General features: G+C 41.4%; 1 protein-coding gene across 8 annotated transcripts in view; it reads right to left on the reverse strand.

The window, feature by feature from the left end:
• The window catches only part of LOC132805723 (LIM domain and actin-binding protein 1-like), a 122,618-nt gene that overhangs the window by 18,751 nt on the left and 89,214 nt on the right, over nt 1-14,653 (reverse strand). For 6 of the 8 annotated variants that reach the window (XM_060820940.1, XM_060820933.1, XM_060820934.1 and 3 more), the window contains one exon: nt 12,537-12,663. The exons of 1 other annotated variant lie outside the window; for it this stretch is intronic. In XM_060820940.1, coding sequence (XP_060676923.1) covers nt 12,537-12,663 — 127 coding nt within the window. The remainder of the gene's footprint in view (nt 1-12,536; nt 12,664-14,653) is intronic. One more of the 8 variants, XM_060820939.1, reaches the window with a different exon arrangement.

Raw genomic sequence — 14,653 nt, forward strand, 5'->3', positions numbered from 1 at the left:
TTTTAATCCCTTGTCCCCCAAAAGTTACACCCGTGTTAACAGCAAAGTAAGGAAGATCTGACCCTAGCCATCTTGCAAAGATTTTAACTGGTTTAAGTTTTTAAAACAGTTGACTAACTAGGATGCACTTTTCAATTTTAAATTCCCCCCCCCTTCAATTGGTTACTGACTACTTACTTAGCTTTTCACTTCTGCTAACCTTTAGCGTGAGTTGGCTTGGAATCAGCATTAGCACTGGTATTTGAATGTTGTTATTAAAATAAAATGAAACATTCTTTACTCTCCCAAAGTGGCGAGTCCCATGCTGTAGCGATCTTAACAGGCATCAGAACATGCAAATGAAGTCTGACATGCACCTAAATTGGAACAGACCAAATCAAACACCACTTCAAGTATCTTTCATGGTACCTCCAGACCGCCTCAAAGAGAAGTTTAAAATTGGTGAATTCACAAAGCAGGGGTGTAAAGGTGGATACCATGAAGCTCTGGTGGTCTCAATTAAAGTTGTTCAAATGGGGCTATGGCACATAGGACACCTCTTTCAAAATCTCCATGCCCACAAAATTCACATTGCAAGCAACAGGTTAGGGTACCACAGTTCCCTTAGCTTTGATGGAATGCCAGGGTTCATTTAAGTTGTAAAAGGTGTCAGAGGCTGGATTCCTCTCAGCGTATCGTTAACAGGAATCTGTAATCGAATCTTCATCCCAATTTTTCTCTGTGAAACACACTTGCTATTGAGAAGATAAATGCAAGGAAATGAATAACTTGCATTTACACAGCATGTTAGGGCAAGGTACTTTAGAAAAAAAAAGAAGAAATGAAGGTAAATAGTGGAAGCTAATCTAATAAAGTAAAAAGTATGGAATAGATTTGTAAAATCAGGGTAAGGATGGAGGTTGAAGAGGAGAAGACAGGGGAAATCTCAATGTACAATCAGCTTAAACATTAAACAGACTGAATATTAGGCAGAATGGACAAGAGACAGTTTTGGATAAATTAGAGACTGAAGAAAGGAGGGTCCGTAGATGTAAAGGTTGTTTTTGCAGTGGAAGTAAGATGGGACCACAGGCAGACAATAGTAAGTATTGAAATTCAGTATTACAGAAGGCTGGAGAGGCCCAGAAACTGAGTATATTCAAGAAAGAATCCCTACAGCAACCCTGCATTTCCCAAGGCTAATCCATCTAAAACAGCACATCCCTGGACACTAGGGGCAATTTAACACAGCCAACCCACCTAATTGGCACATCTTTGGACTGTGGGAGGAAAACAGAGCACCTGGAGGAAACCCACACAGACACTGGGAGACCATGCAAACTCCGCACACACAGTTGCCAGAGGGTGGAATCAAACCCGGGTCCCTAGTGTTACGAGCCAGCAGTGCTAACCACTGTACCACCCATCAAGATTTTGATTTTTTTTTACATTAAAAGGCTCTGGAAGTATGTAGAGAAAGTGAGCATGTGGTTTTGAGAGGAGGATCTGTCATATTGAATGGTGGTGTAGGCTTGAAGAGTCAAATGGCCTATTCCTGATCCTAGTTTCTATATTTTTATGTTAACTAATGGAGAGATACAGTGTGAAGCTCAACTCTGGGGACTGAAAAGGTCCCAATTGTACTTTATGCCTCATGGGGCAAAATGATGACTCTTCACTATAATATTAATCATCTCCCAATGTGCTTCATCCACCCTCAAAAGGAAAGGGAACAGTAAGCAGGACCACACCTCATGAATTGAAAGGAATCAAAATATAAATGGGCAGCGAGCCAAGCATTGTACTTTAGCACCTATAAATCAATCCACTTGCCAGTGGGTTTGACATGATGACCAAAGCACACATGAGATCTCAGGCTTTTGTTTATTGCGGGGGGGGGGGGGGGGGGGGAGGAGGAGAGAAGAGGGGTTTGGAAAGGGGGGAAAAAAGGCATCTCTCAGGTCAAGCTACAATATTGTTTATTGCAAAAAAATACACAAGACATAAACAAAAATAAAAATTTTGACTGTTAAGTCAAGTTCAAAATCACCGCGTTCTTTTGAAATTTAGCACTTTGGTAGGCAGTCTTAAAGACTTAGCCCAGAAGCCTCTTAAACCTGGTTCACAATTTATTTTGTCCATTCATGGGCAACATTGACATAATTGCATTGCTTTGCCTTCAAAGAATTGCTGTCTGATAGAGACAAAAAGGCTCTGCTCCTTCACTGGTTTAACTGCACAATCAGAAAGTAGCTATCAGGCCCAAGAAGTCAAGACAATGAAAAGGCTTATTATTTGTGATCTTTGTGACAGGCCTACAGCAGCAGCAGAGGGGGCATGAAAGCCAGTAGGGAAGGAGAGGTTTGGCTCAGAGATTTTGCTGCATGCAGCCCACACCAGGGTCATATACACATAGCTTAACAGGGCTGGACACACCTCTGCCTCCTTTAAGAAAACTCAAGCTGCATGGAGTTGCAGCTGTACAGCTTAGTCCACAAAGTTCCATCTCAGTTGACTGTGGAAGTGATGAAAGCATATTCGATCAGTGTCTTTGGGACTGATCAAAGCAGCAAATGAAGTGTCTGGCTGGAGGAAAGTGATATAACATTATAAATCCCTAGGAATTGCCTAATACTGTGTGTGTAAGTTTCTAACATACACACTGTTGTTTTCTTGAAGGCAACCATATCCCATTCTCAAGAGGTGACCACCAGAAGAGTGTTTCCATTTCAAGTCATTAGCTCAAAATCACACACTTCACTGCACATCATAAAAATTACAAGAGCAAAGGCAAATAGGTCAATTTTATAGTATGCAACAGGCAATCACACATCTCACTCCTTTTGGGTTCTGACCCCAAACAGAAATGAGAATGTCACAAAGCTTCCCATTTCCCTCACCCATCCATATATAAAAGAATTGCAAGCTGTCTATTGGTTTGAAAAGATGCAAAACATTCAAGTGGCTGATTGGGCAGCAAGGAAGGTTACAGCGGTAAAATGAATGAAGAAAGTAGGATGCTGGGAATGTGCGAAAATGCAGGGTATACAAAAAGAAAAAGTGTGAGAAATAAAACTGAAGACAGGTTTCAATATTTGTTCTAGTTACAGGCCTAAATTGCAGTGTTAACCATGGAACTTACCTATAGTCTTCAATTAGGCCAAGAGACCCGCAGCCGTTCAGAATGCAGAGAAAAATGTAAAATAAGAACGGAGATTGCTGGAGATCTGAATCAAACTAAATCCAACGTTTGAGTGGTGTCCAAATGAGGAAGCAACAAACACATACTAGAAGAACTACAGTCACTCCAAATTCACAGTTTAATTTCAAAAGCCAGAGTTACTCGAAAAATTAGAAGTCTCATTTCCCTCAAACTTCTCCAAGCTAGAACATTAAAGTGAAATCAATGCAGCACACAAAGCCTCTCAGATTACATACTTTCTTTCTCAATCCTCATACCATGCAATGAACTTTTAATAAACGGTTCTCCTAATCGAGAAAATCTTTTGCTCTTTCACCTCAGCTACTTCCACACCACACAGATTTCATGACTTGCGTTAAACAGCTTAGAAAGCTAATGCAGCTTTTTGCTTTAGACGGAGGTCAGCATGACCATGAAAATGCCAGATGTGCTGAATTCTACAACACCCATACAAGAAGAGGCGAAAAAGTCATGTTTGCGTATGAGAACCAAGTTCATGAAGAAAATAAGGCCTGACAACGTAAGGCAATTGAAGATAAACAACAGGTTTAACAGGACAAGGAACCAGAAACTACTTTGCAAAGTGACACAAAAAAAGTTGCATTTTAAACAGAGACATTGACTTATTATTGTAAATATGGTTCAGCCAGGCCAAAAAAAAAGTGACAGAGAGTGGGGGAGGGGGGGGGGGGGGATGTGGAGAAGAGAGGAGAGAGAGACACAGAGACTGGGGGGGGGGGGTAAAAGAGCGAGGGGGGGGAGCGCGAAGGGGGGGGAGCAAAGGGTGGGGGGAAAGAGTGCGAGGGGGGGAGTGAGGAGGAGAGCGAGGGGGGAGCGCGGCATTTATGCTGAATATGGGGAGGGGTGAGAAAGAATAGTGAACAGATAGGTTGAGACAGAGGAGCGAGGGAAATATAAAGTAGTTGAAAATAGGTTAGTGCTGAAAGTAACCCATGTCAAGACCCAGGGTGTGGAGTTAGGTCATACACATAGAAGGAAGTGTTTTAACAATTTCATAGCATGAACATGATGTTGTGCCCTGAAGGCTGCAGTGTCCCAACGGCTCACTGGAGCATTACAGCAGGCTGGAGGCAAATGTTGGCATGGGAGCACACTGCTGTATTGAAGTGGCAGATAATTGGAAGCTCGAGGTCACTTTTATGGACAGAATGTAGACATTCTGTAAAATGATCACCCAGTCTGCACTTTGTTTCCCCAATGTAAACAAAACTGCATTGTGAACAGTATACAGTAAATTGAATCGAGTGAAGTACAGTAAATCACTCCTTCAGCTGATAGGCATGCCTGGGGCTTTGGATAGCAAGGAAGTAAACAGTCAAGTGTTGCACCTTCCAGACTGTATGTGAAAGTGCCATGGGGTGTGGGGAGATGCTAGAAACAAAGGAGGTGTGTACCAGGGTGCCCCAGAGGGAACAATCCTTGAAGAATGCTGCCAAGGGAGGGGTGGGGAATGTTTGTCAGGTGGTGACATCCCACTGGAGGTAGCAGAAATGGCAGATGGTTGTGTGTAAATTAAGGACCGGGAACACTCACTACTATGGGATGGAAGAGAAGGGGTAAGGGCAGAAGAGTGGGAAATAGGTTGGACACTACCAAGGTCCTGTCAACCTTGGTAGTGGGGCATCATTGGGAGAAGAAAAAGGTGGACATTTCAATCTGAAACGGTTTGAAGAATTCCTTCATTTTTCTGCATTTCCTGATTAGATGATCAACCGAGAGCCAGGAAAAGATAGAAGGTCACAAAACACAGCTAGTCTAATCACAGCATTTGGTTGTAAATAATTCTAATTCTCTCTCCTCTGCCATTCTGCTGTAAAATCCATTACAAGCATGGAATTGAAAGAAAAATCTCCTAACAATCAGTCATAAATGTACTTTTCATCAGTTTTAACCCATGTCCTTTGCCTTTTTGTCACCATTCATCTTAAACAGAATGTCTTGGATACATTTTTTTGACACTATTTATTAGACCACACAACTCTAAGTTACCAAAGCTGAAAAAGGCTACATTTAATCAACCTACCTAACACCAATTATTTCCTCAGCTTAGTTCTTGAATGCTGCAAATCCCTGCAATACTGCCAAAGCTTGGCTGCTTTGTATCTTAATAAAGAGAACTAGACATAATCAAAGTTTGGTCAAGCACGCTGTACAATTTAAGCATTACTTCCCAGTGATATCTACTGATTAACCAGATAAGTCAACAAACACTGCTTGCTTTACTGAATGTAGCTCCAGCATAGAGATACACTTATGTTCAATGTCTGCTGACACATTCAGTTTAAAAATGGCTTTGGGGGGGGGGGGGGGGGGGAAGAGAGAAGAATCTGGACTGACATTTTTAACAGCCATCTGTCAGCTCGCTGACCTATTCAATTCAAGGTCTTGCACTGACTTTTTTTTATATTCAACTGCAGGAAATTTGATGAGTTTCCACTGGGCATCTGCTTGGCCCTTCAACTATGATTTTTCCAAAAAAGAATAGCAGCATAGGGGTTGGCTGATTCCCTAAATTTTCTCTTTATTTCTGAAGGATCACATTTTATTTGGTCAAGAATGAGCTTGGTTTATATTGTTCATTCCAAATTGGTGTGTCTTTGCCCTACCTTTCCCATGATGCAGTGTATTTAGAATGCTGACACATTCCTAAAATATTCATTTTTGGAAAAAAAAAGGCCTCAAGTAATTTTTAAAAATACAAGTTACTACAAAGGCCAAAGATGCCCAGCATCTGATATGCAATACAGCTCCTCCCTGAATTACTCAAAACACCTGGAGTCAAAAGTATAAATGCCTTGCATTCAGAAGGCTTTAACAGAACACTGAAGCCTCCCTTCCCAAGTACCCCAACTCAATACTTTGATCAAAAGAGATCTATACTCTCAGAAATGTAGTTGAGAAAATATGATGACCTCAGCATGTGAAGCAGAAAATGCAGCTCATACTGGATTATATTTTCTATGCAATACTACAGCAATGATTTCCTCCTATCTACTGCCAAAACCCAGTGGGTGTACAGCATTTTAAAATAAATAGCTGGGTATAGACCCACAAACCAAATCAAAAAAAGGGTACACAGGCTTGTGGACTGTTTGAATTGAAATGCACAAGCTGAAACCTTTTTACCAGTTAATTCTCTGTTCAAAATTACTAGCCTGCCATCCCTGAAGATAAGAAAAGCAGATTAGCCTACGAGCAGCCTAAGAACTTGAAAGTAATGCTCAATGTTGGAACTTGTCACAAATATATTGTGCTAAGAAAAATAAAAGTAGCAATGCATTATATATTCAAGTTAACAAAAGATAGAAATCATGGCTGCTGTACATTAGGGCTGGTGGGAGATATAATGTAGCAGAGATTCTATTTATTGGAGGGCCTTGAACTTTTGAACAATGAAGCACTGCTGTTGAAACAGTGAGTCACAGTGAGTCATGGGGACATCAGGGTTACACTTCTGGACAGGATAAAGTCATTTGCAAAGCAGTTACTCAAATCTGTGCTCACATCTCCCCATCCAGTGCACATCTCTCAGAGGAACAGAAGTAGCAAAGTGGAAGAAAATTACTTCTTTATTGGAGCTTAGAAGTGAAATTACAAGTTTCCCTCCAAGCCACACCATCCCGACTTGGAACCATAACTGCTGTTACTTCACTGTTACTCGGTCAAAATCCAGGACCTCCTTACTGGCACTGCAGGTGTACTTAAACCACACAGACTGCAGCAGTTGAAAAGGTGCCTCACCACTATCTTCAAGGGCATTTAGGGATAGGCCATAAGTGCTGCCCGAACCAATATTTCCCACGTCCCAGGAGTGAGTTTTTAAAATAATGTAAATAGTCTGGTTTTAATAGCAAGGAAACAAAAAAAATCATCAGGAAGTCACCCACAATGCAGTGGCAGGTAAGTAGGCTAACATTAACGCCCCAAACAGCAAGTCTGCTCAGCCCAAAGAGACTAGAGAAAACCATTTTTTTTTTTAAAAAAGATTACTTAGTGCGCAAACAGGCCCTTCGGCCCAACAAGTCCATACCGACCTTCTGAACAGCAACCCACCCAGACCCATTCCCCTACATTTACTCCTTCACCTAACACTAAGGGCAATTTGGCATGGCCAATTCACCTAACCTGCACATTTTTGGACTGTGGAAGGAAACCGGAGCACCCGGAGGAAACCCACACAGACACGGGGAGAAATGTGCAAACTCCACACAGTCAATTGCCTGAGGCGAGAATTGAACCCAGGTCTCTGGCGCTGTGAGGCAGCAGTGCTAACCACTGTGCTGCCCATAGCCAATAAACTAAAACGGACTAGAAGAGGCAATAACTAAATAGAAAAGCTGACCCAATGACCAAGAAGCAAATGGAGCTCCAATTTTCAAAAGGACAGATGATAATTAAGATTTGAGAATTTCCCATGAGTAGTGGGATATAAGGCATTTTATGCTATGATAGAAAGGGGAGAACTTTGGAAAAACTGAATGGAAACAAGTAGATATTATGTACATGACCCGTTAAATCTACTGAATTCCCAAGGTTAACAAAAATAAATTACATCCATAAAGTTTTAACAAAGCCTTTGATTGACCACATAGGAAAAGACTTTTTTGGAGAGATACTAAGTCATGAAACAAGAAAAAGGAAACAAATAAATATCGCAAGTGTCCCCCTAAAAAAAAGTTTCAGAAAACACAGAGAAGGGAAATCTTGATTTTAAATAGAAAAAATCCTAAAACCATCAGGAGAACATGCAAAATGTGATCTTGAGATACACGGCTCAAGAGTTGGAGCACAAACCCTGCAGTGTACGTTCACATCAAGCACAAAGGACTCTCATTTTGGATAGTTTACACAGTCCTGAATATCAAAATCATCTGGAAAGGGAAGGGCGATAGGGCACTGGAGCCAGATTTCCCAAGGACAGCCACTTTGACAACTCCTGCAAAAAATATACAAGGCAAGTGTGAGGTTAGGGTGCCTGGAGTGTAGGGCAGATAGGTAGGGAGGCATGGAGGATACCAGGTAAACAATAGGAGTATTTGGGGTAGGTTGGAGTGAGAGAGATAATCAGTTCAGAGGGGGTGTCAGCTCAGGGTCTGGGGGAGGTATAGTTGAAGGAGAGAGAGGGACAAGTTGAGGGGCCAGTTGAATAGTTACTCAGTAGTTAGACTTGGTACTTAAATAGTCTACTGTCTCCAAACTGATTATATATCCAGTAGAACTCTTCAAATTCTCAACAAAATCTTTAATTTCCTAGGCAAATCCTTTGGAATCTGCTACGAAGCAGCTTCTGCGGGGCCTGCAGGGTCCCACCTACACTTCAAAAGCAATTACCTAACTATTGGAAAATCTGGGCCAGTGCGTATAAAACAGAAAAACAAAGGACTGAACAACTGAGCTTTAAAAGGAAATACTGCAGACCCGGATTTCCACCCACCATCCAAAAAGAAAGTGCATGATATTGAAGATCTGAGAAAGGGAACAAGTGCAGGTTCATAGTACCTCGAAGGTGGAGTCACAGGTAGAAGGTGTGTGTTATGTTTTTATTGGTTAGTGCATTGAGTATACAAGTTGGGCGGCTGTACAGGACATTGGTTAGGCCACTTTTAGAAAGCAGCATTCAATTTTGGTCTCCCTGTTACAGGGAGGATGTTGTGAAACTTGAAAGGGTTCAGAAAAGATTTACAAGGATGTTGCCAAGGTTGGAGGGTTTGAGCTATAGGGAGAGGCTGAATAGACTGGGGCTGTTTTCACTAAAGCATCAGAGGCTGAGGGGTGACCTTCTGGAGGTTTATAAAATCATGAGGAGGATGGATAGGGTAAATAGACAAGGTATTTTCCCCAGGGTGGGAGTGCCTAGAACTAGAGGGCATAGGTTTAGGGTGAGGGGTGAAAGATATAAAAAGGGACCTCAGGGGCAACTTATTCCACACATGTGCATGGAATGAGCTGCCAGAGGAAGTGATGGAGGCTGGTACAATTACAACATTTAAAAGGCATCTGGATGGGTATATGAATAGGAAGGGTTTAGAGGGATATGGGCCAAAATGCTGGCAAATGGGCCTAGATTAACGTGGAATATCCGGTCAGCTTGGATGGCTGGAACAAAATAAAAGAGCTGTACAGCATGGAAACAGACCAAGTAGCTAAAAGAGAGAGAAACATGGATTGAAATAAGATACTACCTCTCAGTGTGAATATGGAACAGCACAATTGCAAGTGAATGTTATGAACTAGTGCCTTCAACATAATAAGAGATCTTCAGGCATACACTGGAGAGTTATCAAACAACATTTGAGATTAGACCATATGAGACATTAGGGCAGATGACTAAACATTGGTCAAATTGTAGATATTAAGGAATGTCTTAAAAAGCAAAGAGGAAAGGTGGAGGAGTTAAGAGAGAGATTCCAGATTTTATGATCTGAGCAGCTGAAGGCATAGCCCACATGGTGTAATGATTAAAGCCAGGTATGTGCAACAGGCCAGGATTGGAGACACGCAGACATTGAAGAGTTGTAGGGATCCAAGTTGGAAGGTGCATAGCTGTGGAGAGACTCGAAACAAAGGGCATAAGTTTTAACTCACAGTGCCTAATTGGCAGCCAATATAAACACGAGTAAGGAGAAGGGGCAACACATTCAGTCCCTGAAGCCCGCTTGGTGATTCAATAAAAACATGGCTGATCGGATTGGACCTCAGATCTACATTCCCACCTACGTAATCTTTCATGCTTTTGTTTAGCATGAATCTATTTACACCTGCATTATAAGAAATTCAAGAACTCTGTTTCTACAATCTATTCAGGAAAACATATCCACTCATGACCCTCAAACATTTCACCTCAGTTTTAAATGGGCAATCCCTGATTTTCAAAAGGGACCCCTGGTTCTTGATTCTCCGAGAAGAATCATCATCTCCACATCTAACCTTTTCAGAGATGATCCAGCCCCCCCACCCAAGTCCAGCTATTAGCCAGAGAAACCTTCTCTGAATTGTTTGCAAAGCACTTACATACTTCCTTCAATAAAAGGTGATCAACGCTGTGCACAGTATTCCAGATGCAGTCTCTGTATAACTGGTGCCCTGTGTCACTGAAGCATAACATCTCTACTTTTGCATTCAGACGCATTTGTGAAAAATGATAATACTCTACCTGCCTTCCTAATTACTTGCGGTATCGTGATTTGTGCGAGGGCACCCAGGCCAATCTGCATCTCAAAACTCTGCAATCTCTCACTATTTGGATAACATGTTTTTTTTCAGTCCTCTCATATTACACTCCATTTGCCAGATTTTGCTCACTCAACCTATCTACATCCTTTCGAAACATCTTTAAGTCCTTTTCACAAATAACTTTCCTATCTATCTTTGTATCACCAAGTTTGGCAACCCTACTTTTAGACCTTTCATCCAAATTTTACTTGAGCTTTGAACTTCAAACCCCGGCTGTAGTTTCCTCATTTTGCATCCCTCCCTTTTTGAATGGGAGTCATGATTTGGAGATGCTGGTGTTGGACTGGGGTGTACAAAGCTAAAAATCACCCAACACCAGGTTATAGTCCAACAGGTTTATTTGGAAGAACTAGCTTTCGAAGCGCTGCTCCTTCATCACGTGGTCATGGAGTATCAGATTGTGAGACACAGAATTTATAGCAAAAGTTTACAGTGTGATGTAACTGAAATTATACAATGAAAAAGACCTGGATTGTTTGTTAAGTCTTTCATCTTTTAGAATTAACATGTTGGTTTCAGTTCTTTCACATGTATATCCCAGAACATTTTGTTTCAAGAGAAGTTTAACAATCGGTGTCATGTCAGCTCAGAGAATGCATTAAAGATGTGAGGTGAAAATGTGTTGCTGGTTAAAGCACAGCAGGTTAGGCAGCATCCAAGGAATAGGAAATTCGACGTTTCGGGCATAAGCCCTTCATCAGGAATGATGAGAGTGTGCCAAGCAGGCTAAGATAAAAGGTAGGGAGGAGGGACTTGGGGGAGGGGCGTTGGAGATGTGATAGGTGGAAGGAGGTCAAGGTGAGGGTGGGGGCGGAGAGGTCAGGAAGATGATTGCAGGTTAGGAGGGCGGTGCTGAGTTGAGGGAACCGACTGAGACAAGGTGGGGGGAGGGGAAATGAGGAAACTGGAGAAATGTGAGTTCATTCCTTGTGGTTGGAGGGTTCCCAGGCGGAAGATGAGGCGCTAAAGATGTGAGGTGCCCTGTGAGAGGATGTCTGTGCCCCAATGTTCAGATGGATGCATGGATTCATGCAGTTTTTGAGCAAAATAAAATGTAGTTCTGCAAGTACAAATTGTGTGCGCGCAGGAGGAGGAGAAGCTTATTTCCCAAAGATAATTCTCATTAACTAAACAATGAGTGCTAACAGTGCCAACAGTTCAGAGACAATGTCAGATTTTCCCAACGTTGCATTAGGATATGATGTGATCAATTTGAAGATTGATCAGATGAAATCTTGTGAACAGCAAGAAATTATTGAAATTTGATACAGTTGGCAACCTTACGCTATGCAATTATCTTGTAAATATCCAGGGACTTTTGCATTCTGGAAAGCAAAAAGAAATCAATGGCTGCTCTAAACAATTGTCTATTTGCTAGGGAAAAAAAGGCATCCCTTCAAATGATTCCACTTAAATGATAATGGCTGAATATAAATGTTCTGCTGTGATATAAAAACACACAAGCTATTAAAATTCCATTAGAATAATTAGTGAGAATGTTTAATATTATAACTCTAAAGGGAAGGAGACTGACCCTTGGGGCATTAGGGATAATTTCCCCCAAATATCTGTTTTCATATAGCAAATCTCATTGGTCAATAAGGCAAAACAACTCAAAAGAAATGCTGAACAACACAATTTGAAAGTCAGTAAACTGATAATGTGGCACTTGTGGCACTCAAGACAGCAAGTTTCAATCCAATCTCAGTATAAAACTTCTAACACCTGATTATGCGGCCAAGAGGCTAAAAAGCTTCAGGCTGCTGTGGAAACAATGTGCAATGTAATCAGGACATTTATTATATCAGTGAGGCACCCAGTATTACAGAGCCACTTCATTCCCTGTACTATAAATACAAAGTCACAGCAGTTTTCAGAATGAAGCACAATCAATCCACGTGCTTTAAAATAGTGTGCTAAACAATTTTAATTGTCAAAGGCTAATGACTCAAACATCAATGCTCATTTTACCAAATGGGAAGCAATGACAGCACAATTTTGTTTTTTGAAAAGTTGTCCTCATGCTACTAATATCTCCTCCAGAATTTAACTGTAATCCCCTCCCCACCATATCCCTATACATTTGAAAAAAAATCCTTACCAAAACCACTTGAGTTTTCCTCCCTTGCTTTTCTCTCTATGTCTTCGATCAAACAACTGCCTTCTGCAGTCTTGTCTAACCACTTTTTGGAAACATCAGACTTGAGATGCTGATCTTTGTTAGCCTGCTTGAGAGAACAAAAACATCCAGCACGTTCAACCCTGATCATTTTTCTTTTTTCTTGACGGGGGTGGGGGGAAGAGAACGCACTTGGGGGCAGGCAACATCATGATGACATCCTCTCGTTCACTCTTCATATCTCATTAAAGTGAAGCACAGCACATGATTTGGCTATCAATTACAACTGAAAGCAATCAACTTGCTCGTGGCATTATCTTTTGTTGAAGAAAGCATATCACTTATTTAAATCAAATCCTCTCTGTCTGCCGATTGTGATTAGTATATTGTCTGACTGAAAGACACCACCACACTTAATTAGCACTTAAATCTCTACATGAACAAAAAGAAATTCAAACAATGAACTTAACGTTTTGAGGCCAGTCTGCTCAAGTTCAGACCCAAATAATTTCGCTGAAGCCTTAATAAACCTACCCTCAGTTAATGAGGGTACTGTACAGTTCTGCCATCTGGATTAGAGTTCAAAACCTTGCAGTACTTCTGAATGAAGCTGACCCCCATCTGCAGCGATCACTGGGCCCCTTTAATCCCATTTCCAGATGGTCAAAAAAAATGGCTGGTACCTATGCTCATTTGCAACTCCATATGCCACTGGTAATTGCTTCTGGCATAATATAGGTAATTTAATCATTTTAAAAATATCTTTCACTGGTGTATGTATTTCAGTGACAAAGACTTGATAGATCAGTGTGTTACCAAACTCCGTTCATATTACATCTGCCATCCTTAGCAGCTTCAGTACTGTGCAGACAGAAGGATTTGCTCCAGCTGCTCCAATTCCAAACATGAAAACACTCTGCATATCAAAGGGGCTCGTCTGTGTAGCATTTTCTCATTTGTTTTATCATTTTAAAAAAATCCTTCTGCCTCTTGTTTTCCCTTCCTTCCACCCACCCTCCCCCAAACCACCAACTTTCTCCCAGCCTCCCCAAAAGCATCAGCTACTGTCATGGTGCAGTTTCAGAGAGGCAGACAAGTAAACTCAGAAATGGCACAGGAAGCAATTTTTGGATTAGTGGTGCTGGAAGAGCACAGCAGTTCAGGCAGCATCTGAGGAGCAGCAAAATCCAAAATCTGGTTTCCAGCATCTGCAGTCATTATTTTTTACCTACAGGAGGCAATTTGGCCCATCATGCATATCCTGACCCTTTGGTAGAGTTATCCAATTAATACCATTCAAAAAGTTAAATCTGTACACAAGCCTGAGTAGGCATCACAGCCAAACATGTGCACTTTCCAGCAAGGTCACAGGATAATGATCAGGTATAGCTGATTTTTGATATTGCAGGGACTTAAAAGCAGACTCGAAGAGTGTGGTGCCAGAACAGCACAGCCGGTCAGGCAGCATCCAAGAAGGCGAATCTACTTTTTGGACAAAAGCCCTTCAGCAGGAACGAGCACATTCCCGAAGGGCTTATGCCTGAAATGTCAATTCTCCTGCTCCTCGGATGCTGCCTGACCAGCTGTGCTTTTTCAGCACCACACTCACTTCTGATCTTCAGCATCTGCAATACTCACTTTCCCCTCCTTAAAAGCAGACCTCAGTGACTGAACCAGAAACCCTTCTCGTGAAGTTGGCGCTTTTGTTTTACAGGATGTGTGAGACAGAATGGGTCAATTCAGAACAAATCTCAACTGACTCAAGTTTATTTTCTAGTATATTATGTCAAGTCTATTTGACATGATTTATTGGGATCCCCTTTCCTATACAAACATAGGAAGTGATTTTGGATCTTTAAAACTACCTCATTTATAAAATTTACATCACTTAATTACTGTTGTTGCTCTTGAAGAAAACAGTCTCTCTCTCTCTCCCAGATGCTTCTTGACCTGAGGTCTTCTTGCATAATTCAAGGGGATCCAAAATTTCACACCATTATTTCATCACAGAAGTTCTAACCAAAACACTGCTGGAAATATATCCGAAAATGAAAACAGAAGTGCTGGAAGTACTGATCTGTACTGGCACAACAAACAGA

Source organism: Hemiscyllium ocellatum, chromosome X, assembly GCF_020745735.1.
Source record: "Hemiscyllium ocellatum isolate sHemOce1 chromosome X, sHemOce1.pat.X.cur, whole genome shotgun sequence".
Taxonomy (NCBI): domain Eukaryota; kingdom Metazoa; phylum Chordata; class Chondrichthyes; order Orectolobiformes; family Hemiscylliidae; genus Hemiscyllium; species Hemiscyllium ocellatum.